This window comes from Pseudophryne corroboree, chromosome 10 (genome assembly GCF_028390025.1).
Source record: "Pseudophryne corroboree isolate aPseCor3 chromosome 10, aPseCor3.hap2, whole genome shotgun sequence".
Taxonomy (NCBI): domain Eukaryota; kingdom Metazoa; phylum Chordata; class Amphibia; order Anura; family Myobatrachidae; genus Pseudophryne; species Pseudophryne corroboree.
In genome coordinates this window covers 357,005,591-357,033,000 of record NC_086453.1, presented here as the reverse complement: position 1 = coordinate 357,033,000, position 27,410 = coordinate 357,005,591, and the positions used below count along the sequence as shown (strand labels likewise).

At 43.1% G+C, this 27,410-nt stretch overlaps 1 protein-coding gene across 2 annotated transcripts in view; it reads left to right on the top strand.

Moving 5' to 3' along the window:
- Positions 1-2,909: 2,909 nt before the first annotated feature.
- The window catches only part of LOC134966731 (nicotinamide N-methyltransferase-like), a 35,702-nt gene continuing 11,201 nt past the window's right edge, over positions 2,910-27,410 (top strand). Inside the window, exons 1-2 of one of the 2 annotated variants that reach the window (XM_063943714.1) lie at positions 2,910-3,060; positions 6,252-6,459. In XM_063943714.1, the coding sequence (XP_063799784.1) occupies positions 2,910-3,060; positions 6,252-6,459 (359 nt within the window). Of the gene's footprint in view, positions 3,061-6,251; positions 6,460-9,331; positions 9,457-27,410 lie in introns of those variants that run through there. The other variant, XR_010188700.1, reaches the window with a different exon arrangement.

Genomic DNA, 27,410 nt, shown 5'->3' with positions numbered 1-27,410 from the left:
ATGTGAGCAACAAAATACTACTGCTCACTAACACAACACACAATTGTTCCTTACACTCGCCAGAAGTCACCCACACAGGCAATCCTCTTTTGAGTGTATACCTAAACGTTTAGGTGTTTTTATAATTACTCCCTTAACACACTATTTCAAATATATATATAGCAAATAAATGTATCCAATTTCACACAGATCTATAATGACTGTTATAACTTATGGCAACAATATGTGAGAATGTATGCAAAGTATCGGTACGCTTTGTGTATGCTTTTGCGCCAAAAATTACACACAGATAAAAAAAAGTATTTTTCCTGATTGTCACTCGGGTTACACCTGCACCTCTAAGACTATACAGAACAGACATGGCCTAACAACACAAAATGGTTTCAAACACAATGCAAGGTTACTTATGATACGTCTCCACCCTTTGTTGGTAGACCAAAGTGTGCTATGGCCTGCAAGTCTGTAAGTATGTGATGAACTGGACAGAGCCCCCAATTGTTAAGTTAGTTTAACTTACAGGAAGAAAAAGCAATACCTTAAATACACAAATGTTCAGACCGCTGCAACCGCTAAGCGTATGTGTGAAACCTCTATGAAATGCGTACACATTTCGTAAGCACGCCGTCATGTTGTAAGCACAAAGTAGCTACACGTGCGGCGAAATACACTTTAAAACCCCTAACAGGAAAGGAATGCAACACAAATTGTATATGTTATGTTGTGGTCCAATGCAGCAACAAATATTTACTTAAAAGGGGGTTCACAGAGAAATACAACAATACAAGAGAAAAGAAGCTACAACCAATGATACATACGTTTGTTCGCCTGCGCCACCTGGATCCGGATCCTGGAAAGATGACCTTCAGAAAATAGACTGAGACTGGCCAGGAGGCTTGGCTTTTATACAATGGTCCAAAGCATGAAACAAAGGAAACTGTAATCTCTTCTTTCATAGGTCAAAGGGCTGGTCATTATCAGTACATGCGGGGTCATAGGTCGGTTTGAATAGGTGGGCGATGCCTGGTCCAGGTGCAATAGCAGATGTCCTCCACTGGGTTCCTGCTGAATATCAAGAGTACAGTAAATACAGTGTGATATTAATAATATATTCCTGCACATATCTATGCGCAGGAGCGTGCTTCTTTTTGCAAACTGCCATCGGAATATTGCCCTTGAAATACTTTACAACTGGATGCCAAACACCACCTCCTAACCAAATTCTGTTTACTCATATCCTGCAAAGTTGAATCCCTCTGTTGTTATACCTCTGAAGCAAATGTATCTTGCTGGTGTGGTGCGTGTAGACTATGTGTAAATTATGCACTATGTGGATTAAATATCTGATATGTCTTTGTGGCTTTTCCATGCGAATGCGTATGCTACCATATTTACTCATACCACGCGCTAATACACAGGACTTCGTGAGCTAATATACGCAGTAGCGGATCTTGCCACGGGCAAGCAGGACTTTTGCCCACGGCGCCGCCTTCCGGAGGTCGCAGGGCGCCGCACCAGGGCAAGATCCGCTGCTGCTGTGTGCCCCCCGCTGCCCCCCTGCTGCCGCTGGCCGCTGCCCCCCCGCTGCCGCTGTGAAGGGAAACTAGACGCGTACGCATCTAGTTTCCCTTCGTGGAGAGGTCCTTTACTGTGCGGTGCGTGATGACGTCATCGCGCACCACACGTCTAGTTTCCCTTCGTGGAGAGGACCTTTGCTGTCCGGTGAGCGATGACGTCATCGCGCACCGCACATCATTTCAGTCTATACAGGGGGCGTAAATGACCACGCCCCCTGTACGAAGCCACGCCCCCTATTGCCGCCCGGGGCGCACAGAGCGCCAGAACCGGCCCTGAATATACGCAACGTGCGAGCATGCGCACACACGGCAGAACAAGCACACGCACGGAGGCCACTCTGTGTGGTGTTGGCACATGATGCATGTGGGTATAATATTTTCAACTTCGACATATATATGAAGAGGGAAATTTCTTTTCTCACCTATATAGGAAGCCAACTGCAACAACAGCCTTCTACACTACAAAAGACATCACTTTCCACCACAAATATAAAATATCCTGAAGGGTGAGTTTATAAGATTATAGAGAAATTGCTCCAATGAGCTTACCTTTAAAATGCAAAGCAAGGACTTGGCCTAGGTTTTATGCAAGAGGGGGTACTGTAATATACTGATCAAAAAAGCAAAATACATGGTTGCCAAAACAGCAAGGGACTCGCTTCTCTTCACTCATAACAAAGACTGCTGAGAAACAAAATTAAGGTTTATTGATAACTACTCTAACAAGTGGAAAGATTTGAAGGACTATTATTGTCATCACTGTGATCTCTTAGGTATTATTTCTATTATATTATTTGAATATGCACTTACTCTTTTTTTTCTATTTCTATTTTCTTTTTTCATCTAACTTCCCTTTTTCCCTTTTTCTTCTTTTCGTATTCCCCACCTGCTTCCACTCTCTCTCACAATTATATCCTGGTTGGCATTTATCTATTATTATTAGTATTCTACTTTCACTGTATAAACTTTATTTTATTTTTTTCAAACAAATGACTATGGCTTAGAATTTTAATTCCACTATGATAGGCCCAATATCTGTATACAGTGTGTGTTTGCACTATAAATATTTAAATTAAATTGCTTAAATATTTTACAAGATTTAAATATAAATTTAAAAATAATTAGTATGATGATTTATTTTGCTTTAGGAGATGATCACATGTCACCTGCATTCCCATGACAACTCCTGAGGCTGATAAACAATCATATGATAACACTGATATCCTGGTTACTGATGAATATAAATAACTGGATCCTAGTGAATATAAACAGATTTCCTGAGCCAGTAAATTAATTGACGTGAGCGTCAGACAGCCTGTGATACAGTAATACAAGATGGATTCCAGCGCCCATAAATTCTATCCTGTACACGGCTTTGATTCTAGAGACCATCTGGAAACATATTTTTCTAACAAACCAGACATGGTCTTTGGAGATGATACAATGAAATTTCCAATGGAATGTTTACACCGTGCATTCAGTGAAGGTATGTGTATTATACTGACAGTATGTATACTGTACTGACCAACTTACCTTAGTGTGAGTGATTGCATGTACATGATTGTGTGTAAGGGAATTTAGACTGTATTCTCTAATGGAGCAGGGACTGATGTGCATGACAAATATATTATCTTTACACCGCTGTATAAAATGCTCGGACTATATAAATACATTGTAATAATGATACTTTATGATGGGTCTAAGATTATATATTTCTATGCAGTAGTTAAAGTCAATAATAATTTTTTTAATTTGCTAAATTCAGCGTCTATGGACCTAATTCAGACCTGATCGCTGCTGCAAATTTATTAGCAGTTGGGTAAATCCATGGGGGTCATTCCGAGTTGATCGCACAGTAGCAGTTTTTTGCAGTTGTGCGATCAGATGGTCACCGCCTATGGTAGAGTGGGCGATCGCTTGTGCAGGGGAGCTGGGGAAAAAGTTTTTGTGCAGTTTCTGATTAGCTCTGTACTTACTCAGCCACTGCGATCACTTCGGCCTGTCAGGTCCAGCAATTGACATCAGACACCTGACCTGCAAACACCTGGACACAACTGCGTTTTCCACAACACTCCAGAAAACTGTCAGATGCAACCCAGAAATGCCTTCTTGCTGTCAGTCACCTTGCGATCGCCGCTGTGATCACATTCTTCATAAGGTTTCATGCTGCCCAGCATTTCCTGTCACCGGGCAGCGACGCTCCTGCGCATTGTGGTCGTGTCGCATGCACAGTTCAGACCCTATTGCACCGCTGTGAAAAACTAAAGCATGCAATCAGGTCGGAATGACCCCCCCATGTGCACTGCAGGGGAGGTAGATATAACATGTGCAGAGAGAGTTAGATTTGGGTGGGGTGTGTTCAATCTGCAATCTTAATTGCAGTGAAAAAATAAAGCAGCCAGTATTTACCCTACACAGAAACAAAATAACCTACACAAATCTAATTCTCTCTGCAAATGTTGTGTCTAAAACACATGCACTGCACATGGTTTTGTCCAACTGTTATCAAATTTGCTGCTGTGATCAACTCTGAATTAATTCTATGCTTTTGCCAAACTGCTAGCAAATTTACATCAATGATCAGGTCTGAATTACCCCCTATGACTCTTTCTTTGACGGAACATGACTGTGTACAGTACATACTGATTGGTATTGAGTGTTAGGAATAAGAATTGCATCATTACATCTGTCCACTGATATGTCTACTGTATTTAACATACAGTACTGTACAGTAAAGTAGTTCTTGCGCTATAGTGTATTTCAGTGGTGACCTCTCGCATGTGCAATGCTGATTCTTGCACTATAGTATTTTATTTGACACCTCATGCATGCGCAACAGTGATTTTTAAAAGCAAAATCTGGTGGATGATCACTAGTATTACACTCACCAGTAATTCCATACGCCAAATGCCAGATACGGATAGATGAGCGAGGCTCCATCTGTATGCATTATATCATTAGATCTGCCTACTTACATACTGTAGTTACAGTGTATTGAGTGAGGATTGAAGAACCCTGTGTAATAACACTGTCAGATGACAAGGACTGGAAGGGCAAATTGAGCACTTTAAATGGCCTCAGACAAGACCAACTAAAAAGTAGGTGGGGTTAACCGGGGACAAAACTAGGATTTTTTGTCACCCAGGTCAAGGCAGCAATATGGAACCCCTCCTTTCTGACATAATATTATTATCCACCCCCCTCCCTACCACACTTTATAAAGGACAGAGTGCACTGCAAAAAGAGGGGTCTTACCGTAGGGTGGGAGGATCCATGGCAGCCATGACAATCCCAGGTCTTACTCCAGGAGCAAAGGATCCCCGGCTGCACAGCACCAGACCCCAAGACATGATGCAGGATCTCCTCACCTATGTGTAGCCACCAGCCCATGTGCAAGTTACTGTAACTCACCAGCTTGTTCCCTTGTCGGATGTAATTTCTGGTTACACCATCTGGGTCCCCCCTCAGAGCTCGTAGTCAGGGCAGTGGCAGGAACAGGTGCCGCCATGATGCTACCAGAGCAGGATGTGGGACTGTACCATCGCTAGGGAGTACGGAGTAGAAGATAGTTTAAGTAAGAGAAGGAAAATCACATGAGGGTAGAGGGCCCTGCTCATGAGAGCTTACATTCTAAATGGGAGGGGCAGATAGACAAGGGTGACACAGATGGGGTAAACAGTGAGTGTGAGAAAGAAGGCCTAGGAGGAGAGTTTGCTGGGTTAGGTAAAGAAGAAAAGAAACAGGTGCAGGGTGTACAGTTTTAGCCCCCCCTTAAGCTGCATGGTCCCCATAACAGAATGAAAAACAATGCTCAAAAAGCTTCCTACCTAGAGTATGGGAGATGAGATGGGAAGAGCTGGCAAAACATATGTGGGGCCCGGAAGATACAGGTGGTGTTGCCAAATATTGGAGGTTTGCCCATGCACCTCTAAAAAAAAAGAATGATGAACACTATGTATACACTATGGACAGGAGCATTCATCCCCCTCACCAGCTGGCATAGACCTCTACCAGTACCCTCGGACAAGCCTGTGCCCAGGTAATGAGTTTCTAAATCTGTTTTTGAAGTGCTACAATGCAGCGGCAACACTTTGCTTCCATGCCAAGTTCTGTTGTGCTTCACATACAGACTCATTTGCACACAGATATACAAGTGTTACATATCATATTAATCAGCACAGTCTCCTTATATGTGCTTGGTGCATTGCATTGTAATAGACACTAGCAGAGGGAACTGGTAACTCACACACACCAGGCATCAGTGATATCTAAGTGTGCATGTTTCCTAAGAGTTTACATTATGGCACATTATGGACACTTCTGAGGTATGTAAATGTCTGTGTGTATATGCAGGAAAGGTGGCTCCAGTTACTGGAAATGCTGATCAAAAAGTACTTACATACCTCATACATTACAGTGAAGCAGCAACAGGTGTGTTGGGAGGAAGCGGCTTACCTGTATCTAGGGATGTGCGGGTTCTCACTTGTTTTGGATGACCAATAAGATAAATCTGGATAAATCCAAACTTGAAATAAATTTTGCAAAAAAAAAAGTAAATTTGAACCCGCACATCTCTACCTGTAACAGGACATTACAGAATGATGTATAGTAGAGTACTGTAGATGCTACATGTTACAGTATATTACACTCTGTAATCACTGGGATCTTTCCCTGCAGGTCACATTAAGGAAGACCTTTTGATTGACATCAGTATTGGATCCTTCATTCATCATCTATATACACCCAGTGGATATTTCAAACAGATCCTTGTGCTGAAGTGCTCTGAGCAATGTATTATGGAGGTGAACAAATGGATTAACACACGTACCGGAGCGTTTGATTGGTCTCACATAATGGAATATATTAAATGCACAGAAGGAAACAGGTAAGAAAACATATTTTCCAAAACATCTATCAAGTGTAACCCCAGTGTCAGTACTCAGTAACCTATTCCAAATGCTTTACACTGGGCCTCATTTATCCTGGGATGAAAGAAATATCAGTTGCACAGCTCATGCCATTGGGGGTAATTCAGATCTGATAGCTGCTGTGCGTTTTTGCACAGCGGGCCATCTGATCCTAAATGTGCATTCGTATGCACCTCAATGCACATGCGTGTCAGACAACAACGGGGATCATCGGTCAGCAACAGGATTGTGCGAAAAATCCATTTGCATGGGTGCTCGCAAGGTGATTGACAGGAGGAAGCCATTTTTCGGTGGTAACTTACCATTTTCTTGGAGTGTTCTGGAAAACGCAGGCGTTACCAAGCATTTTCAGGGAAAGTGTCCGACATCAGCTCCGGCCCCGATCAGCCTGATTCAATTGCACTGGAAGAGTAAGTCCTGGGCTGCGCAGAAACTGCACACACAGAATTATAGCAGCTCGGCGTACACATAGCATCACACACTTGCACAGCAAAAATACACTCCCCCTGTAGGTGGCGACTATCTGAATGCAGGACAGCAAAAAACGCAGCCCAGCGATCAGATCTGAATGACCTCCATGGTCTCCTGTTATATGTAGTTCAGCAGACTTAGCTAATATTACTAAACCCATTACTGTTTACTCTTTCATTTGAAATAAACAACTTGTCCAAATCCCTGGGTTTCAACTTCATTCATCGCCTAAATCCATATGGATTCTTCTTCTCTTCTCTCCTGAAAGAGAGCAATAAAAATAAAACCCCTTTACTGAGGGACATGAAGTTGCTCTTTGCAGAATATAGACATGAATTAATCAAAAGGAGCCTTATAGCACATACCCATCGTGAGTCTGGCTGCAGTATGGGAAACCATTCTGTTGGCTGATCATTATTGACCTCTTGTGGTCAATGAATGAATATATTATTAAGTCAGATCAATTAAAGTACTGGCATCTACTTTTATAGGTGTGATACAGCCAGTGGCGGGCTGGGATGGGGGGCATGGTGCTATCTGCCATCTTAGCTCCTGGGCCACCTGCAGCCATGCTCTGCTTGCACATGGCCAGCTGTGGGAGGCAGGAGGCAGGAAGGAGGCAGGCAGGGAGGATGTTCCCTGCCTGACTGATCTGCACTATAACAGAATAAGAAAAGCTGGCCGGGCAGCTCTGCCTCCCTGAGCTCCTCTGTCACTGACAGTCAGGTGTGACTACACATGTGCATCGGGCTGCTGTGTGCCGCTGCTGGGGAGCTTGCCATCATAGGACAAGAAGAGCTGAGCAGCCAAAGGAGACTAGGCAAAAGTAGAGCAGGAAAGTTTGTTTGTGCTGAGGCCTCCTCTATAACCCCACCTCCAGGCACTGTGAGTTCAGTTTTGAGTTGGTGCCTGTCAAAGCAGTCACTAACAGGAGGGCTGCGCTTGGCAGCCCTAAAAAAGCTTTTTTTGACAGAAAATTTCTTCAAAACTGGGCTGTCAGTGCTGTATGTCATGGTGACACTTCAGCGCTGCAGCTTCATCACCTTCCAAGCAGGTCGCATACTCCCGTGGCCTGTACCCACGTACTTGCGGTGGAGACACTCTGGCTCTAGTCACACGGTCGCAGACGCTCTCCTGGTTCACATGGCTATGGGGAGGAGGTAAGAGGGTCCCCCAGGCGGGACCCACCACTAAATCATGTCCCTGTTGCTATCACTGTCACTGAGCAGGGATCCCACTATATCCACCAGGGCATAGGAGTACAGGTCGGGTGTTCTAATGCCCATGTTAATAAGGCTCCGTAGTACCAGCGGTGAGGCCAAGCATAGGGTTAGTCGGCGCTTGACCTGTAGCCCCCCCCCCCCCCCTCCCGACCAGGGTGACATCTACTGCAGATTTTCCCACCCTTGAGCTTTCTTACACTCTCCATCACTTCCGGACTGAGATGCTGGGCGCCATCTTAGGTATAGCTGCGGCTGGTCTATGGGACTGTAGGGCAAGGTCTCCCTTGTAAAGCCACCTGTGTACATCGCTGTGACTTTACAAACACTTGAGTATTCTACATGTTTCTGTATATACAGCGTTAGTTAAGAAAATGTGTACCAATTACAGAATTTATTGTACGAGTATTCTGATATATACCTCCGGTCTAGGACCACGCTGTGTTTTATATATATATATATATATATACCCAGAGAAGGTGCAGCACTCGGCTTAAATAAATGAACAACCAAACCACACTTTCAGCAACGTTTCAGTGTAATAAACACTATCATCAGGCTAATAATACAACAAACAACACATACCTTATATATCCAAGACCACCACGTGTAACGCCCATGTCTGCACCGGGACTGCACACCCGTCCGGCATCGAAAATCAATGACGTCACTCCCCGCTGATAAGCACACAGGGAATGACGCGGTGCTCACCATCACCATAGTTACAGCTTCAACAAAACAAAACATAAACGGAACATTGATAGAAAGGGGAAACAAAGTAACATAGAATATAAAGCATCAAAAGCTGGATCGATGTTGCCAAGATAGAAAGAAAGAAAGAAAGAAAGAAAGAAAGAAAGAAAGAAAGAAAGAAAGAAAGAAAGAAAGAAAGAAAGAAAGAAATACAATATAATCAATCTTTAAAAATACAAAAGTATTAAGCTCTCATTCAGGCCATAAGGGGACAAAACTCCCAATCTATGGATCCACCTTGCTTTACATTTCAGTAGTTGCAGATTGCGATCCCCACCACGAATCGAAGCAGGTATGTGGTCAATCATGCGGTATCTGATACTAGAGAGACTATGTTTAGCTTCAAGGAAATGTCTGGCCACCAGCTGCTCACTGCTTCCAGACTGCAAAGCAGCACGAATAGCAGAACGGTGGCCGGACATTCTCTCCTTGAATTTGCATTGCGTCTTGCCCACATAGGACAGACCGCATGGACACACAATCTGATAGACAACATACATGCTATTACAGGTGAGGTGATGCAGAATCTTGTATTTTTTACCAGATCGGGGGTGGGTGAACACATCTCCAGCAAGCATGTAGCCACATGTGACACAGGAACATTTAAAACAACCACATTTTTTACGAGATAAAAAGTGGTCAGGAACATCATTAACTCTCATAGTAATATCAGACTTTACCAGATAGTCACGTAAGTTTCTGCCCCTGGAATAACAAGGCATCAGCCTGGTATTAGTTAATGACAATGAATCATCCGATGCAAATATAGGCCATGCGGCCTTGGAAACTCTATTAATGTCAGATGATAATACATTCAATTTGTTGATCCAAGGGAACACCTGGTTCCCAGCATTGATGCTTTTTTTCTTCAATAAATCATTTCTATTGATTGATAATACTCTAGATTTAATTTCCTCAAGTAAGGTGCGTGGATATCCACGCTCCTGAAAGTTAATGATCATCTGATCCATTTGGGCAGCAGCAGTAACAATATCACTGTTAATGCGCTTGGTTCTAATCATCTGGGAGTATAGTAATCCCTTTTTTAAACTCATAGGGTGACAGCTGCTAGCCAGTAAAAAAGAATTACATTCTGTGTCTTTATGATGCACCGTGGTGTTAATCCACCCATCATTCACTGAAACCAACACATCCAAAAAATCAATATGGGTCTGATCTGAACGTACCATAAATTTTACTGACTTCAAAGAGGCATTATGGGCAGCAATTACCTCATGAAAGCTCAACTCAGTGTCATTCCATATTATAAACACATCATCTATATATCTTGTATAAAACAAGATTTTAGATGACACAATCGGATCAACAAAAAAGATCTCCTCCTCCATCATGAACATGTAGGCATTCGCATACACAGGTGCCATGGCAGCACCCATGGCACAGCCAGACTGCTGTCGAAAGAACATGCCATCAAACAAAAAGAAATTGTGGGTCAAAACAAATTCTAAAAGCTGAACACAAAAATCCACAAAAGGTGCATCATATGTACCACTTATCAATAGCAGTTTTCTGACAGCCCGCACACCATCAAAATGTGGGATGATGGTGTACAGGCTGACTACATCCGCACAAATCAATGTTGACCCCACAGGTAACTGACCAACATTCGAAAGTAAATTGATAAACATAGTAGTATCCAATAAAAAGTGATCCTGCTGTTTAACAATAGGCTGCAGTATGGAATCTAAAAATATGGATACTGGTTGTGATAAAGACCCTCTTGCTGCAATAATGGGTCAACCAGGAGGTGGAAAAATACCCTTGTGTATTTTAGGCAGCGAGTATAACAAGGGTACCAATGGATGTTCGGGCAATAGAACTTTGAATAAATCTTCCTTAATGATATCATCATTTAATGCCTTTTTGTAGGATAACTTTTAATTCTGCAGTGTATTGTTTAGTAGGATCACCCCGTAACTGCTCATAAACTAACAGATCATTTAATTGTGTAAAAAATAGAAGTAATCAGCGCCTAATAATGCCCAGAAAATGACGGTGGGTACATAGAGTGAAATTTAGTGAAACAAATGGGACAAGCACTTATCTCAGATAGGAATCTTCGGTCCTCAGACCAATATCATCACAGTGATATGCAAAAGAGAAAAAGAAACAACCAATAGAGTGTACCGTTTAAACCTATATGTACTTATAGCATTTTTCGACTTAGTGAGTGTTAATTGGAAACGCTCCCAGAATATCACACTCCACAATAGTGTAGTAGAAAGATAATTTTTCACATTTAATTAAGTACATAAAATATATCCACGGTTTAAAACGAGCAGGTATCGCACGTACAAGAAACAAATGATATAGAAGCTTATCTGTCCATAAATATAGGGTCCAGGATATCTCCCTTCACATTTACTTTAGTACATAAATTAAACCACGGTTTAAAAAGAGCAGGTATCACACGTACAAGAAACAATTGATATAAAAGCTTATCTGTCCATCAAAAGAGGGTCCAGGGTAACTCCCGACGCATTTCGTCCCAATGCAAAGGACTTGATGAAGTCTGAGAGTTGCCAGCCAGCTCCTGGATGCAGCATTCTGCATTAGTTGGAACCAGTATATGAGGGAATGATATAATCTGCACAGAACTTACAATAAATGTCTGTTTCCCTATTTTGTATTTAGTAACATCATAAATACTTTCCGGGTGGTGCCCCAAATAATGTGTCTAAAGCATGTGGCGACAAAGAAAGTATTCTCAAGGGTCCTCTGGCTCCGAGGCATAAGATGATCCCAGAAGTGCCTCTTCATGTGCAGCAAATCTCTGTTACAGCCACTAAGCCTTAAGAGCCACCACAGATTCCACTGTGCCTGCATAATGAGTCCTCCCACGGCCTGAGCCAGTAGTGCATCACGTAGATGGGTCTCAGGCATAACTTGTGGCTTCAAAGTATTGGAAAGGCATTCCACTTCCAGCCTAGACCAATATCTTCTTACCTCACCATAGGGACCTTCTTCATCCTGAAGCATGCCAACGCTCAGTCTTGTCAGTACTGTAGACTATATAGAAATCTCTCAAGTACTGTTATCAGATATACAATTTATTGAGGCACACTGCTTGTTGTGATCTACTGTAAATGCTGACACCTCCTATAATTTCGTGTATTCTACTATGAGCAGTTACAGATGTAGCCACACTCATTGTGGCTGCGCCTAGTCATGGTTGCGACTAAGTTGCTGTGATGCGCGCACACGTCTGCTTGGGTGTGTGTATATTCACGCATGCGATGCATATGTATGGCATGGATTTATTGATGGGTGTGAATAAGCGTAGCCAGACATGGCTAGTCATTGCTGTGATACGTATGCATGTATGTAAGCATTGCAGCAATGATGAGCCTGGCTATAATTATTATTATTATTATTATTATTATCCTTTATCAGCAGCGCCCATTACACAGTACATAATCAAATGAGCAAACAAGAAATCAGCACTTACAGTTCAATATAATATAGGACAGGAATAGAAAACCCGGGGTTAGGTGCCATCAAAGACAGTAAGGAGTATAAGATTGTGTAAGTAAGAAAAGGAAAGGCACATGAGGAAAGAAGCCCTGCTCTTGCAAGCTTACAATATCTGTATATCTCCTAATCCAGTGGTTTCCAAACTTTTTTGGATCACGGCGCCCTACTGTACCAGAAATCTTTTCACGGCACCCATAGGCTAAAAGTTTCTTTACTGAGTCATTAAGAAAAAAATATTAAATTAGTTAAATTGCCTTTTTATGTTATCATTAGGTTCAATTGTGTGGTGAGGGGCAAGATCTGCTTCTGTTTGTCCACATATATTATGATTAGCAGCCATCAGCACTGGTTTTGCCTATTACATTGACCATAAATCATTTGAATTAGTCCTGGACCATAAATCCAAGGCTCCCCTGCAAGTGCCCTGAGATACACCCGAGAGCCACAGTTTAAGAACCACTGTCATAATTGAAAAAAACATCTCAAAGAATTAAATGTACCTGACTTTAGTCTAGTTCTTATGTTTCTGATAATATAAACAAGTGTAATGCCTGCCCAATGCTAATGCTTCATATTTAACTGACGCAATTTGTATTTCCATTTTTCTGACCTGGCCAGAGTCAGACTGGCCCCCAGGGGTACAGGGAAATCCCCGGTGAGCCCCACTGCCTCATGTCCCACATCTTCCTGTAGGGATCAGGTTCCAGATTGTGCATTTGTATTTTGTCATAGACACAGAGGTGCATCACACTGAGCCGGAACGTGGGGGTAGGAGACACTATGACTCAGAAGTTAGATCAACTTCTCTATGGTATAATCCCAACAGCTGCATAATTAACGTGTATACTGCAATAAACAGCTGATTAATATATACTCACTCACTGAAGTTGTTACGGAAACACAGTATGTTTACAGCACATTATATATCATCAATAGCAGGGGATGGGTTCAGGTAACTGGCGTTTGGGATCCTGCCGGTCACCATACCAATGCTGGGATCCCAGGCTCCACATAGTATGGGGAAATAGCAATAGAGCCCCTTGTGGGCTTGCTGCGCTTACCACGCAGCAGGCTCGCCTAAGGTTCTATTCCCACTTTATAGGTGTATGGCTGAAATAAAGTGAGCTTATAGGATACTATGTATCATCAATAGCAGCTACATTAACTGACTGAGACTATAGATACTCCTACTAAAAGCCACCCTAATAGCCTATAATGATATCAAACACTGGGGTATATTCAATTACTGTCGGATCCTCTCCGACGGAGAGAATCCGACAGTTCCTTATTTAAATTGCTGGTGTTTTTGCTGACTTTTGTCCTGTTTTTGCCCATGCCAATTTGACTTTGAATTGGCATGTGCAAAAATGGGACAAAAACTGGGCAAAAACAACCGCAAACAGGTGGATTGGCAGCAAATTCACCAAACCACCTTTTTTTCGACCGTGTCGGAATTTCTGACAAGTCAAAAAAATGGCACTTACATTGAAAAGGGTGAATGAAAATGTGCCCTATAAATTATGAATAGTGCAGTTTTTTTCGATCTGTCAGAAATTCCGACAGCAATTGAATACCCACCAATGAGAGTTACACAGTGTGAAATGACCCAGTAGAAACTACACATGAGAACATTTCCTACCCTCACAACAAGAAACATATCTTTTCCAAATACAGTGGTAATGTTTTGACATAACCACCTACCTGGCCTGGACCATAGTAAAAAATAACCTTGGAGGGGAGGCCTTTTCTGGACAGAATTTCCCTCTCAACCTTCTAGCCATAAAATGTAGCTGCTTTAAGTCTGGATAGACGAGCAGTCCTCGCTGAAGGAGGTCCTTGAGAAGCGGCAGAGGCCAGGGTTCCTCCAGAGACATCGTCAGGAGGTCTGCATACTAGACCCGTCGGGGACAATCCGGGGCAATCAGAATTGCCTGAACTCTTTCCCTTTTGAGTCTTTTTAGACCTCTGGGAATTAGAGGGATTGGTGGAAACAGGTATACAAACTGGTAAATCCACGGTGCTGTCAGAGCATCGACTGCTGCAGACTGCAGATCCCAAGTCCTGGAACAGTAAAAACAGAGCTTCTTGTTGAGATGGTAAGTCATCATGTCTATCTGTGGACAGCCCCACTGGTGAATCAGTTGTATAAGCACCTGAGGGTGAAGGCCCCATTCTCCTGGATGAAGATCATGCCTGCTGAGGAAGTCCACTTCCAAATTGTCCACGCATGGAATGAAGATGGCTGAGATGGCCCTTGCATTGGACTCTGCCCAGAGGAGTATCCTTGACACCTCTCTCATTGCAGTCCTGCTTTTTGTTCCTCCTTGTCGAATTATGTACACCACCGCGGTGACATTGTCCAACTGCACCTGGATGGCTTGATTTCGGAGAAGAGAGGAGGCCTGCAAGAGAGCATTGTAAACTGCCCTGAGTTCCAATACATTTATTGGGAGTGTAGATTCTTGACTCAACCACTTCCCTTGGAATTGGGCCCCTTGGGTCACAGCCCCCCATCCTCGGAGGCTGGCATCCGTTGTCAGTAGTATCCATGGCTAGAAACTTAAACTCCATCCCTCCACAAGTTGAGGGACATGCAGCCACCATAACAGGGAAATTTGTGCTTTTGGTTACAGAGTTACCATCTGGTGCATACTGTATGTAGGTGAGACTCAGACCATTTGTCCAGCAGATCCAGCTGGAACGGAGGGGAATGAAACCTGCCATACTGGATGGCCTTGTACGAGACCAACATCTTGCCCAGTAAGTGAATGCAAAGATGAATCGAGATCTTTCGGGGCCTGAGCACCAAGCGTACCATAGTCTGGATAGTCATGACCTTGTCTAATGAAAGAAACACCTTCTGAGACACTTTGTCCAGTATCATTCCCAGAAACTGAAGTCTTTGTGATAGTTCAGGTGAGATTTCCGGAAATTTAGGATCCAGCCATGATCCGTAAGCAGGCAAGTCATCAGGTCGATGCTGTGCAGTAGACAGTCCCTGGACATTGCCTTTATCAGGAGATCATCCAATTATGTGACAATGTTGACTCCCATTCTGAGCAATTGGAGCTTCAACCTACCATGACTTTCATGAATACCCTCGGAGCTGTGAAAAGACCAAAAGGTAATGCCTGGAATTGGAAGTGGTTGTCCAGGAGAGTGAACCAAAGATAAGCCTCATGGGGAGGACATATGGGAATATGCAGGTAAGTGTCCTTGACATCCAGAGATACGAGGAATTCTCCCTTCTCCAAACTGTGAACCACCGCACGCAGTGATTCCATCTTGAATTTGAACACATGTAGGTATGTGTTCAGAGATTTGAGGTTCAAGATAAGTCAAACCGAACCATCAGGTTTCGGAACAACAAAGAGACTGGAGCAAAACCCTTGTTTGTGTGATGTAGCAGGTACTGGGACAAAATCCTCTGTTTGTAGTAGTTTTTGAATGGCGTCTTGCAAGCTAACCCTTGCTACGGGTGAAGCTGGCAAGCTTGACTTGAAGAATCTGATTGGAGGTAGTGCTTGAAACTCCAACCTGGAATACTTGGGATATGAGATCCCTCACCAAAGGATTCTGGCAGGACAGTGCCCAGACTGGGCAAAGTGCTGAAGTCAAGTACCTACCTGGAAGTTGCCTTGCTGTTGGGGCCAACCGTCACATGGAGAGCTTAGTGGATGAGGATCTAGAGGACTTATACAGAGAACCAGTGGGCGCTAGCTAATGGGACTTATCATGAGATCCTCTAGTAGCATTAGAGGCAGCTCTGGCTCTGCCTCTGAATCTTGCTGCATGAAACGAGTGCAAATAGGGCCCTGGGTAGGGATATCTAATAGGATGTGCAGCAGACAGCAGATAGGTAGACTTACCCGCTGTTGCCTGGGAGATCCACTTGTTCAGCTCCTCTCCAAACAGGGCATCCCTCGCAAAAGGAAGCTTTTCTACACTTTTTTTGGAATCAGCATCCGCTGACCATTGTCAAAGCCACAGAGCCATGTGGGCCGAAACCGCCATAGCTGTAGTACGGCCATTGATGAGGCATAATTCCTTAATGGCTTCACTCATAAAGTTAGCCTCATCCTGTATATGATTCAGTAGGGTAATTATCTCCTCCTGTGGCAGGGAGTCCAACCCATTCTTATATTTGCAGGGTGTAGTAGGGTATACCGGCGGCCGGGCTCCAGGCGGCCATCATACCAGCGCCGGAATCCTGACCTCCGGCATACTGACAGCTGGGTGAGCGCAAATGAGCCCCTTGTGGGCTCGCTGCTCTCACCATGCTGCGGGAACGGTGGCGCGCTATGTGCCCCACGCTGTCTATTCTCCCTCCATGGGAGTCGTGGACCCCCAAGAGGGAGAAAAGGTATCGGTATGCCGGCTGTCGGGATTCCGGCACAAGTATACTGTGCGCCAGGATCCCAACAGCCAGCAAAATGAAGACCACCCATATTTGCAGACCATTTTACCATGGCCCTAGAAAACCAGCCACAAGCAATAGTGGGCCTCTGAGCTACACCCACTGCAGTATAAATTGATTTTAGTGTAGTCTCAATTTTATGGTCGGCTGGATCTTTGAGAGAGACAGCCCCAGGTACAGTCAGTACAATTTTATGTGACAGCCTGGACACTGAAGTATCCACTGACAGGGGGGTTTCCCAAACCTTTCTGTCCTCTGCAGAAAAGTGAAAATAATTCAATATCCATTTTTGGGTTACATTAAAATACAATTCCTTTTCAGGTTCTGCCTCCTTATCTTGTAAGTTGAAGACCTCCTTATTGGCATAAATTATGGACTCAACTCCAGGGGACAGAGAATTATCCTTGTCCACCTCCAGCTTTGCCTTATGCAACTTCAGTAAGTCATTCTCAGAGTCAGACTAGAGTTTCTGTGGAAGCATACATTTATGAGAGACCACCAGAGGGGGCTGAGTAGACTGTCTGCGGTCTGCAGCCTTAACTAGGAAATCATCCTTAGACTGTTTTAAGGTCTGTCTTTCATGCTTAGCCATAGCTAACTCAGTATTAATATTAGCAATCATTGTTTTAAATGATTCTAACCACTCAGGTTCCTGCATAGCACTGGCCTGTGAAGGCAGAGAACACTGGGTACACAGTAAAGATACATGTGAGGGAGGTGTAAACTTAGTGTTACCTGAGGGGGACACAGATTTTCCCCCAGACATTCTTACAGCAGATAACACATAGTTAATAAGAATACAATGTAAACAAAACAGTTAATACACAGACACAGTAACCCCAAACAGCCCTGTATGGGATGACACAGAGAAGATTGAGACCAGCACCTGATACCACACGTAGCAATCAAATCTACAGTATATATAATATACCGCTGGGTATATAATATATAGATTTGTTTGCTAAGTGGACAGCGGTGTAACCGCTGTATATATATGCACACTCCCCTTCCTATTAGACCCCCAGGTACCAGTACAGTGGTGGTTCAGTGGCCTTTGTGGAAGAGCAGAGTTAGCATGCAGCCTGTCACAGCAGGAAATGGGGCCTTCTGGTCACTGGTCCCGCTCTCCCGGAAGCCCCGCCCCTTTCATGGTGTGTGGTCCCTATCTATTATACTGGCTTGTACTGTGTGTAAAAAGCAGATTTGAGGTAAACAACAGAGAGAACAAACCACTGTTTTTTCAGCCTGTGTGGGTCCATGGCAGGCACAGCAGCTCATGGCCTGTGACTGCCGCACCCTTGTGACACTATTGTCACGGGGACCTGCTAACCAGGACTACGGTGTAACACTCACATCACTGAATCTGTCTTCGGCACCTGTTATGGGTAGCGGCATGCTGCTGGTGTGGGCTCATGCTCAGGGAGTGTGAGAAACAGCACCTTGGGAGCTTATTGTCCTGTTAATGGGGATACGAAACACTAACTCTATATTAAGTTAGTTTGGTCCCCACCTAAGTACCATGACGCAGGCAGACTGGTTGCCAACCAGTACTGCCTGAAAAAAAAAAAATAACTAAATCAAATTCTGAAGAAAACTATCTGGAGCTCCAGAGATATGCACCCGGCTCCTTGAGTCTGCTAGGAGGGGCATAGAGGGGAGGAGCCAGCACACACTAATTAATTCTTAAGTTGTCAGGCTCCAATGGACCCGATCTATACCCCACAGTACTAAAGTACATTCCCAAGTATCCACTAGGACGTTAGAGAAATAATGATACATAGTTCAGAATTTTGATTGAAAAAGTCACAATAAGTGACAACATTTTTTAGAAACTTATCACATTTTTAATAGCCCAACTATAAGAGTTTGTGTATGAATCTGTCACACCAGAACCAATTGAAAAAATTGTTACCCCTTGTGCAAACTGGAGAACACTAATAGGCATATGGCCCTAGTGGAATATAAGAGCAACAAGATAATATGTGAGAGATAATAGCTGCTGTGCTCGCATAGAAATGATTTAAAAAATGACGAATACTGTAGATAACAGTTAATATTGGATAATTATATATTATACAGACTTTTTCTCTTTCTCACTAGCCTTTATTTTAGATTTCACTGTTTTAACAATGAAATAATGAGATATTTTAATGCATACCAATAAAGTGATAACCCTTTTTTATTATTATTTTTATTAAGCAAGGCAATCAGGAGATACAGATAACAGTTGTCACAAAATATAAAATGGCAAAGATGCAGAGTTTCATAAAAAGACATAGAACATAAAATATATGCACTATTATAAAGGGCAAACAATGAATGAGATGATATTAAGGCCTGATAGGCTGTAAATCATGACATTAATGATGAGCCAGCAGATCATAAACATGATCAGGGTAAGATATAACGATTACCAATATATGAACCCATTGCCTGGACCACTTCCCTATACTATGAGGCAGAGGCGTCACTAGGGTTGGTGTCACCCGGTGTGGTAACTCATGGTGTCACCCCCCCCATGGACCTTCTCCCATATCACACCACACGCAATCCTTAGAAATGTTTTTGTACCAGTTTTACTTGTAAGTCATAATTCCTGTATATCACTGAATGCGATGGCAATAGTAGTGACATAGGACCCTATTTAGGTTGGTTTGCATATTCTGCTTAAAAGCAGAATCTGCAATCGTTTCTGTAGCATGCTGGGGTCCGTCCAGGATGCTAATTGGCATCCAGCGATGCGATTTCAATTATTTTGCGATCACATCGCTGAAGCAGATACGAAGGATGACCCCCTGCAGACGTAGCTAGGCTGCGTATGCAGGCAATGCACCGCCATTTTTCGGGTTGCAGTGGGTGCGTGTGATGTCACATAGCCGCCCCAAAAAAGCTCTGATCCCCTTTCCCAACCACACCCTGCTACGCCGGCCCCCAATGAAAGTGCAGTCCCTCAGGGATGCGACCGCACTTTGATTGCATGCTCACTGTCAGCGTGGCGCATTTTAGCAATTTTATTGCTAAAATTAAATGCAACCAGAATAATGTCCATAATTGAGTATGAGCCGAAATTCACATTATACAACACAGAATGAGCCGAAATTCACATCATAGAACACAGATTGATCCGAAATTCACATAATAGCACACTGAATGAGCCGAAATTCACATTATAGCACACTGAATGATCCGAAATTCATATTGTAGCACACTGAATGAGCCGAAATTCACATCATAGAACACAGAATGATCCAAAATTCACATTATAGCACACTGAATGATCCGAAATTCACATTGTAGCACTCTGAATGAGCCGAAATTCACATTGTAACACACTGAATGATCCGAAATTCATATTGTAGCACACTGAATGAGCCGAAATTCACATCATAGAACACAGAATGATCCAAAATTCACATTATAGCACACTGAATGATCCGAAATTCACATTGTAGCACTCTGAATGAGCCGAAATTCACATTGTAACACACTGAATGATCCGAAATTCACATTATAGCACACTGAATGAGCCGAAACTCACATTATAGCACACTGAATGAGCCGAAACTCACATTGTTGCACACTGAATGAGCCGAAACTCACATTGTAGCACACTGAATGAGCCGAAATTCACATTGTAGCACACTGAATGAGCCGAAATTCACATTATAGCACACTGAATGAGCCGACATTCACATTGTAGCACACTGAATGAGCCGAAACTCACATTGTAGCACACTGAATGAGCTGACATTCACATTGTAACACACTGAATGATCCGAAATTCACATTGTAGCACTCTGAATGAGCCGAAATTCACATTGTAACACACTGAATGATCCGAAATTCACATTGTAGCACACTGAATGAGCCGAAACTAACATTGTAGCACACTGACTGAGCCAAAATTCACATTAAAGCACACAGTATTATCCAAAATTCAGGGACAGGGAGAGTGACAGCAGGGACAGTGACAGAGGGACAGTGACAGAGGGACAGTGACAGCAGGGACAGTGACAGAGGTGCAGTGACAGAGGGACAGTGACAGCGGTGACAGCAGTGACAGAGGTATAGTGACAGCAGGGACAGTGACAGAGGTATACTGACAGCAGGGACAGTGACAGAGGTGCAGTGACAGAGGGACAGTGACAGCGGTGACAGCAGGGACAGTGACAGAGGTATAGTGACAGCAGGGACAGTGACAGAGGGACAGTGACAGCGGTGACAGCAGTGACAGAGGTATAGTGACAGCAGGGACAGTGACAGAGGTATACTGACAGCAGGGACAGTGACAGAGGTGCAGTGACAGAGGGACAGTGACAGCGGTGACAGCAGGGACAGTGACAGAGGTATAGTGACAGCAGGGACCGTGACAGCAGGGACAGTGACAGAGGTATAGTGACAGCAGGGCCAGTGACAGAGGTATAGTGACAGCAGGGACCGTGACAGCAGGGACAGTGACAGAGGTATAGTGACAGCAGGGACAGTGACAGAGGTATAGTGACAGCAGGGACAGTGAGAGGTATAGTGACAGCAGGGACAGTGACAGAGGTATACTGACAGCAGGGACAGTGACAGAGGTGCAGTGACAGAGGGACAGTGACAGCAGGGACAGTGACAGAGGTATAGTGACAGCAGGGACCGTGACAGCAGGGACAGTGAGAGGTATAGTGACAGCAGGGACAGTGACAGCAGGGACAGTGACTGAAGTATAGTGACAGAGGTACAGTGACAGCAGGGAAAGTGAGTGACAGCAGTGACAGGGACATAGGGAAGCAGGGTAAGTACCTGAGCAGCGGAGGGGGGTGTAGTAGGCGGCCCTAGGCAGCGGAGGAAGTGGGCTGCGGTGTGCAGAACGTGGCCGGCGGCAGTGAGGAGAATGGCAAGCTGCAAGCGGTGCCGGCGCGCAAGATGACGTCATGAGGAGTGACGTACAGCGACCGGCATCCTGGCTGAGGAGACTGTCAGGAACCGCCAGTACGGACCCGGCGGCGGTATTCAGGCAGCGATTTGAGTCAGCAGGGGGATGCGATCATAACAAGAGGACGCCGCGGCACAGTTATGATCGTGCAACCCCCCCCCCCCCCTCCCCCTCCGAGCAGGTGCATGTGCGCCGCGGCTGGGTCCGTGCTTTCTGACACATTGTCAGTGTAATGGTAGGAATGCGACAGGTGTGAGGCTCTTGTTTGCTGTCACCCCACTGAAGGGTGACACCCGGGTGCGGGCCGCACCCCCCGCACCCGCCTCATGACGCCACTGCTATGAGGGCCATCTGAGAGTGTTGAGTGATTAGACATCTGAGCTGATTCTGCAGGGCCCTCAAGTGATACACTTATAATAGAAATTGTTTGAGTCAGAGTGCACCCTGGTAAACTAATGTCTTCTTATTTAACATCTCTAATGTATTTACCTTGGTTCTGAGTTATGCTTTCAACTATAGAAAAATATCTTTTCTTTAAATTATTAAGAAAGATACTGTATCCTTTTTGTGCCAAATGGTATTGTTATCATTGGCAGAATCCCACCATTGATTGTAAAGCAGCAACATCTAGTGTAAATAATTTGTGAGCCAATTAGATGGTCAATAATACAATATCTCAGCCAAACATTTCACACCCTATCCTATAAGGGATATTCTCAAACAGTTCTCCTGTAAATAAAAGTAATAACTCACTGCCCGTTGAGGACTAATATAGCATCAGTTCTCTTGTCAGATCCTCCTTCTTTCTCCATGATAAGAGTCACTTTACTTGGTGACTTGATAGCTCTATATATTTGAAAGCTCCTTTGCAACCAATAGTTCTTGCACAACCATATACTGTACATGATGAACAGTAGAGAGTAAACTAGGAATATAAAATGGAAGCTGCTCAAGTAATTTAGTAATACTTTTCAGGTGCATGAAAGGGAGGGGTTATTCTAAACAAGAAAAAGAAAAAGCTTCTCCCAGCACACCAAGGGGTATCAGAAATAACTTGAACACTACAGGATAATAACAAATTCAAGTCTTATTGCTGATACTTTTTTACTTTTCCCTGTTTCTTGATTAAAGAGAAAAATAGACAGTACAATATACCATCCTCTATGTCACAGTTCTTGGATGGAGATATGGACTTTCCTGTACTAGGAGTTGGCTAAACTCAGTGCAGAGGTGCAGTGTCTAATGTGCTGGTGGTGTTTGCCAGGGATCCTGGCAAGGAAGTGTTGACTACACTGTGCCCAGCACACAGGTTGCAGTCCTCTGCCTGGGTTCCTAGTACAGGAGCAGTTATACATTGGAAAATGAAGAGAACACTTTGACCAGACTGAAACTGGCCTCTCAGGATACCGCACTGGGACTGGAATGGGCAAAACCCAGTCTGGATCCAGATTAGCTTGATGCTGGGTATTGCTGGGTATAGTGGTGTAATGGTTCAAGTAAATCTAAACTAGGATCAAAATTGCTGAGGATGTCAAAGTGCTGCGAGGTTGAGCTGAGCAAAGAATGAGAAAGTGCTTCTTACTTTGATATCTTTATGAAAAAAAATATATACACATATAGAATAATAATAAAATAGATACCGGCCAGTATCAAAATTTAACAAAACATTACCATCACAATATTTATAATGTTTATGATGTTCTATCAACACCTAAAACTACACACAATGGCTCATCTCTTTCCAGAATCAAAGGATTATATTAGATCTTAAGCCCTTATGGGATGTGTCCCTGGAAATAGCCTCAAATCCTATTTTGCTGTAAGCAGGTTAGTATGGATTAAATCAGCATGCTTAGCTTTAATATGCAGTTCATTCCAAAGAAATGTTAGCCTTAGCGGCATTCTGACACTGAAGAAGCCGCTGAAACTTGTCCAAGAGGTGGAGAAACGCATTTGTATAGGACAGGCTGTTACTTCCTATCTGCAGCATTCACCTGCTCATTTTTCAACATTGTGGAGCCGGCTGGTCTATTGGTACATGCAGCTACCCCAGTGCTAAGGGACAAGGAATTGGAAATTTTCCACCAGCATGATCCCGGAAACAGCCATAAATTATCTCAGCAATGGGGACAGGTACTACTATATGGGTGCAGTGCTGACTGTACCCTAATTGCTTGCTGGAGTTTGAATGTGCTGCATTGTATATGTGCATACAAGTGAATGCTTATTTGCTTACAAGGCTAACATTTCTTTGGAATGAACTGCATATTAAAGATAAACATGCTGATTTAATCCATACTAACCCACAATAATGATCCAAGCTTGTGCTGGACTTCTAGGCTAATTTGCTTGGCTTGTGTGCTTTTAAACTCATATTTATTGAATACTAAAAGAAAGCGCTTCTAATCAGGAAGGATTTGTATGGTGAACTAACCTGCTTACAGCAAAACAGGATTTGAGGTTATTTCCATGGACACATCCCATAAGGGATTAAGATCTAATATAATTCTTCGATTCTTGAAAGAGATGAGCCCGTGGGGTATATTTACTAAACTCCCGATTTTGACCGATTTGTGTTTTTTTTTTCTAAGTGTCAAAATCGGGAATTTATTAAAAACAAATCTCAGCAGTGATAAAGGGATTCGTAATGTATTTCACGACAGAGAAAACAATTACGAATGAATACACCATCAGTCAAACACGGCTTTTGATACAACATGGTAATTTACTAAGAATTTATATGTGGTGATTAGCCAAACCCAGCCGTGAAAAAAAAATACAAATCATAAAAAACCCCAGGAAAAAAATAAACCTGCTTTTTTAAAGCATATTGAGATAGTCATGCACAGATCAGTGAGATCTGTGCATGCTTATCTGTGGGAAAATGTCCGTTTTCCCTAAAAATGAAAAAAAAAAGTGCGTGGTGTCCCCGTCCTATGTATAACCTGCCTCGGGCTATTTGAGCCGATGCTGGTTGTAAAAATATCGGGGGGAAAATGACTAGGGTTCCCCCATATTTCAACAACCAGCATCGGGCTCTGCGCCTGGTCCTGGTGCAAAAAATATGGGCCTTGACAAAGACTTACCTGAGTTGAAACGCGTTGGTGGAGCATGTGAAAACTGAGGAAAAACCTTACCAGTGTATTCAGCAAAAAAACGGTGAGATACCCTGGGTTACTATCTTATTCTCACGTTTGTCAACTGCTACACTTGGTATTTGCATCACTGATCTATTGTGGTATGTGGAATCGGTTTTGTGATTTTTAAGCAAAGATTTCTATTTTTATTTTTTTCAATAAATATTGTATGTACCCTCATACATTCCCTCGTTTTTTTTGTGTGCTTATTACCGAGCATAAGACAAATCGAAGGAATGAGAGAGGATGACATCTGGAGATATTGAAAGAAAACTTGATATGAGAGTACTTCGCACTTTGATGTAAGCACAAATGTGAGCATTTCATGCCAAGGAATCTGAATATGGGTGTATGACCGCACACAATTTTTTTATATACTAACATCACTCATAGAAGGGCAAAAGAAACCTTTATAGGTGTTATCTCAGGTTTTTTTAAGTAAGCATACATGTGAGCCATATTTCACATATACCACTGAGGTGAACCTTACGAATAAAACTGCACATCCCAAATACTACATAGTGGAAGGAGTCTGGGCTGAACTCCACCCTTAAGTTTCCTTAAGTAGCTGTACTGAACAGTTGTGTATGAATTGTGCTTTCTCCACATATTACTCCTTGGAAACGGACTCATATATGGACCTTCCTATATGAAATTGATTGACTCTGACCCCTACGGGTGATACATCAAAATATTGTTGATTATCTGCGCCACCTAAGGATCTGTCCAAATCTTTTTTGCTTATAATTGTTACTAGGTGTGTTAGGTGACACACCAGGGTAGTACCTTGAGTTGGCTGCGGTGAGAGTGCGCAGGGTTATATCTTAAAACCTTAATTTATTGTATACATCCCCTAAGGGATTAAGATCTAATATAATTCTTCGATTCTGGAAAGAGATGAGCCCGTGGGGCATATTTACTAAACTCCCGATTTTGACTGATTTGTGTTTTTTTTTTCTAAGTGTCAAAATCGGGAATTTATTAAACACCAATCTTGGCAGTGATAAGGGGATTTGTAATGTATTTCACGACAGAGAAAACAATTACGATTGAATACACCATCGGTCAAACACGGCTGTTATTTGATACAACATGGTAATTTACTAAGAATTTATATGCTGTGATTAGCCAAACCCAGCCGTGAAAAAATAAAAATTTTAAAAAAATCCAGGAAAAAAATAGACCTGCTTTTTCAAAGCGTGTTGATATAGTCATGCACAGATCAGTGAGATCTGTGCATGCTTATCTGTGGGAAAATGTCAGTTTTCCCTAAAAATGAAAAAAAAAATTGCGTGGGTTCCCCTTCCTATGTATAACCAGCCTCGGGCTCTTTGAGCCGATGCAGGTTGTAAAAATATTGGGGGGGAAATGACTAGGGTTCCCCCATATTTCAACAACCAGCATCGGGCTCTGCACCTGGTCCTGGTGCAAATAATATGGGGAACAAAAAACATAGGGGTCCCCCGTATTTTTTACACCAGCACCGGGCTCCACTAGTCAGAGAGATAATGCCACAGCTGGGGGACATTTTTATACTGGTCCCGACGGCCCTGGCATTACATCCCCAACAAGTCACCCCTGGCCGGGGTACCATGGAGGAGTGGGGGCCCCTTAAATGAAGGGGTCCCCCCCTCCAGCCACCCAAGGACCAGGGGTGAAGCCCGAGGCTGTCCCCTTCCATCCATGGGTGGTGAATGGGAGGCTGATATCCTTTTGTGTAAAAAAATATATTGTTTTTTGTAGTAGAACTACAAGTCCCAGCAAGCCTACCCTGCAAGCTGGTACTTGGAGAATCACAAGTACCAGCATGCGGGGGGGAAATGGGCCCGCTGGTACCTGTAGTTCTACTACAAAAAAATACCCAAATAAAAAAAATACACACACCTTGACAGTAAAACTTTAATTCACATACATATACACTTACATACATACATACATACTTACCTATGTGGACCCAAAGCACTCGGTCCCCTTGTTCAGTAGAATCCAGCGGGGTACCTGTTAAAAAAAATACTTACAAAGAATCCGGTGTAGATCGGTCTCTTCTTAAAATGTATAATTCAGGGACTTGGCAAAACAACAAACCGCTAACCCGAACCCCGCACTGAAAGGGAATCCATGTTTACGCATTTGTAAACATGGATCCCGTTTCATCATAAACATTATAAATATTGTGATGATAATGTTTTGTTAAATTTTGATGCTGGCCGGTATCTATTTTATTTTTATTCTATATGTGTATATATTTTTATTTATTAAGATATCAAAGTAAGAAGCGCTGTTTCATTCTTTGCTTAGTTTTGTATTTTGGAGGTATTTGGGATCAAATCCTCGAGACTGGCAGCTCTTACGTTGATTGGTGACGGCGCCAGGTGTATAATTTAGTAGAGGTTGAACTGAACTGGGAACTGAGTAACGGACAGGACTGGAATAGCTTGTATTAATTTGCAGAGAAATACCGGAATAATCAGAGACAGAGAAATATGAACACAGTACT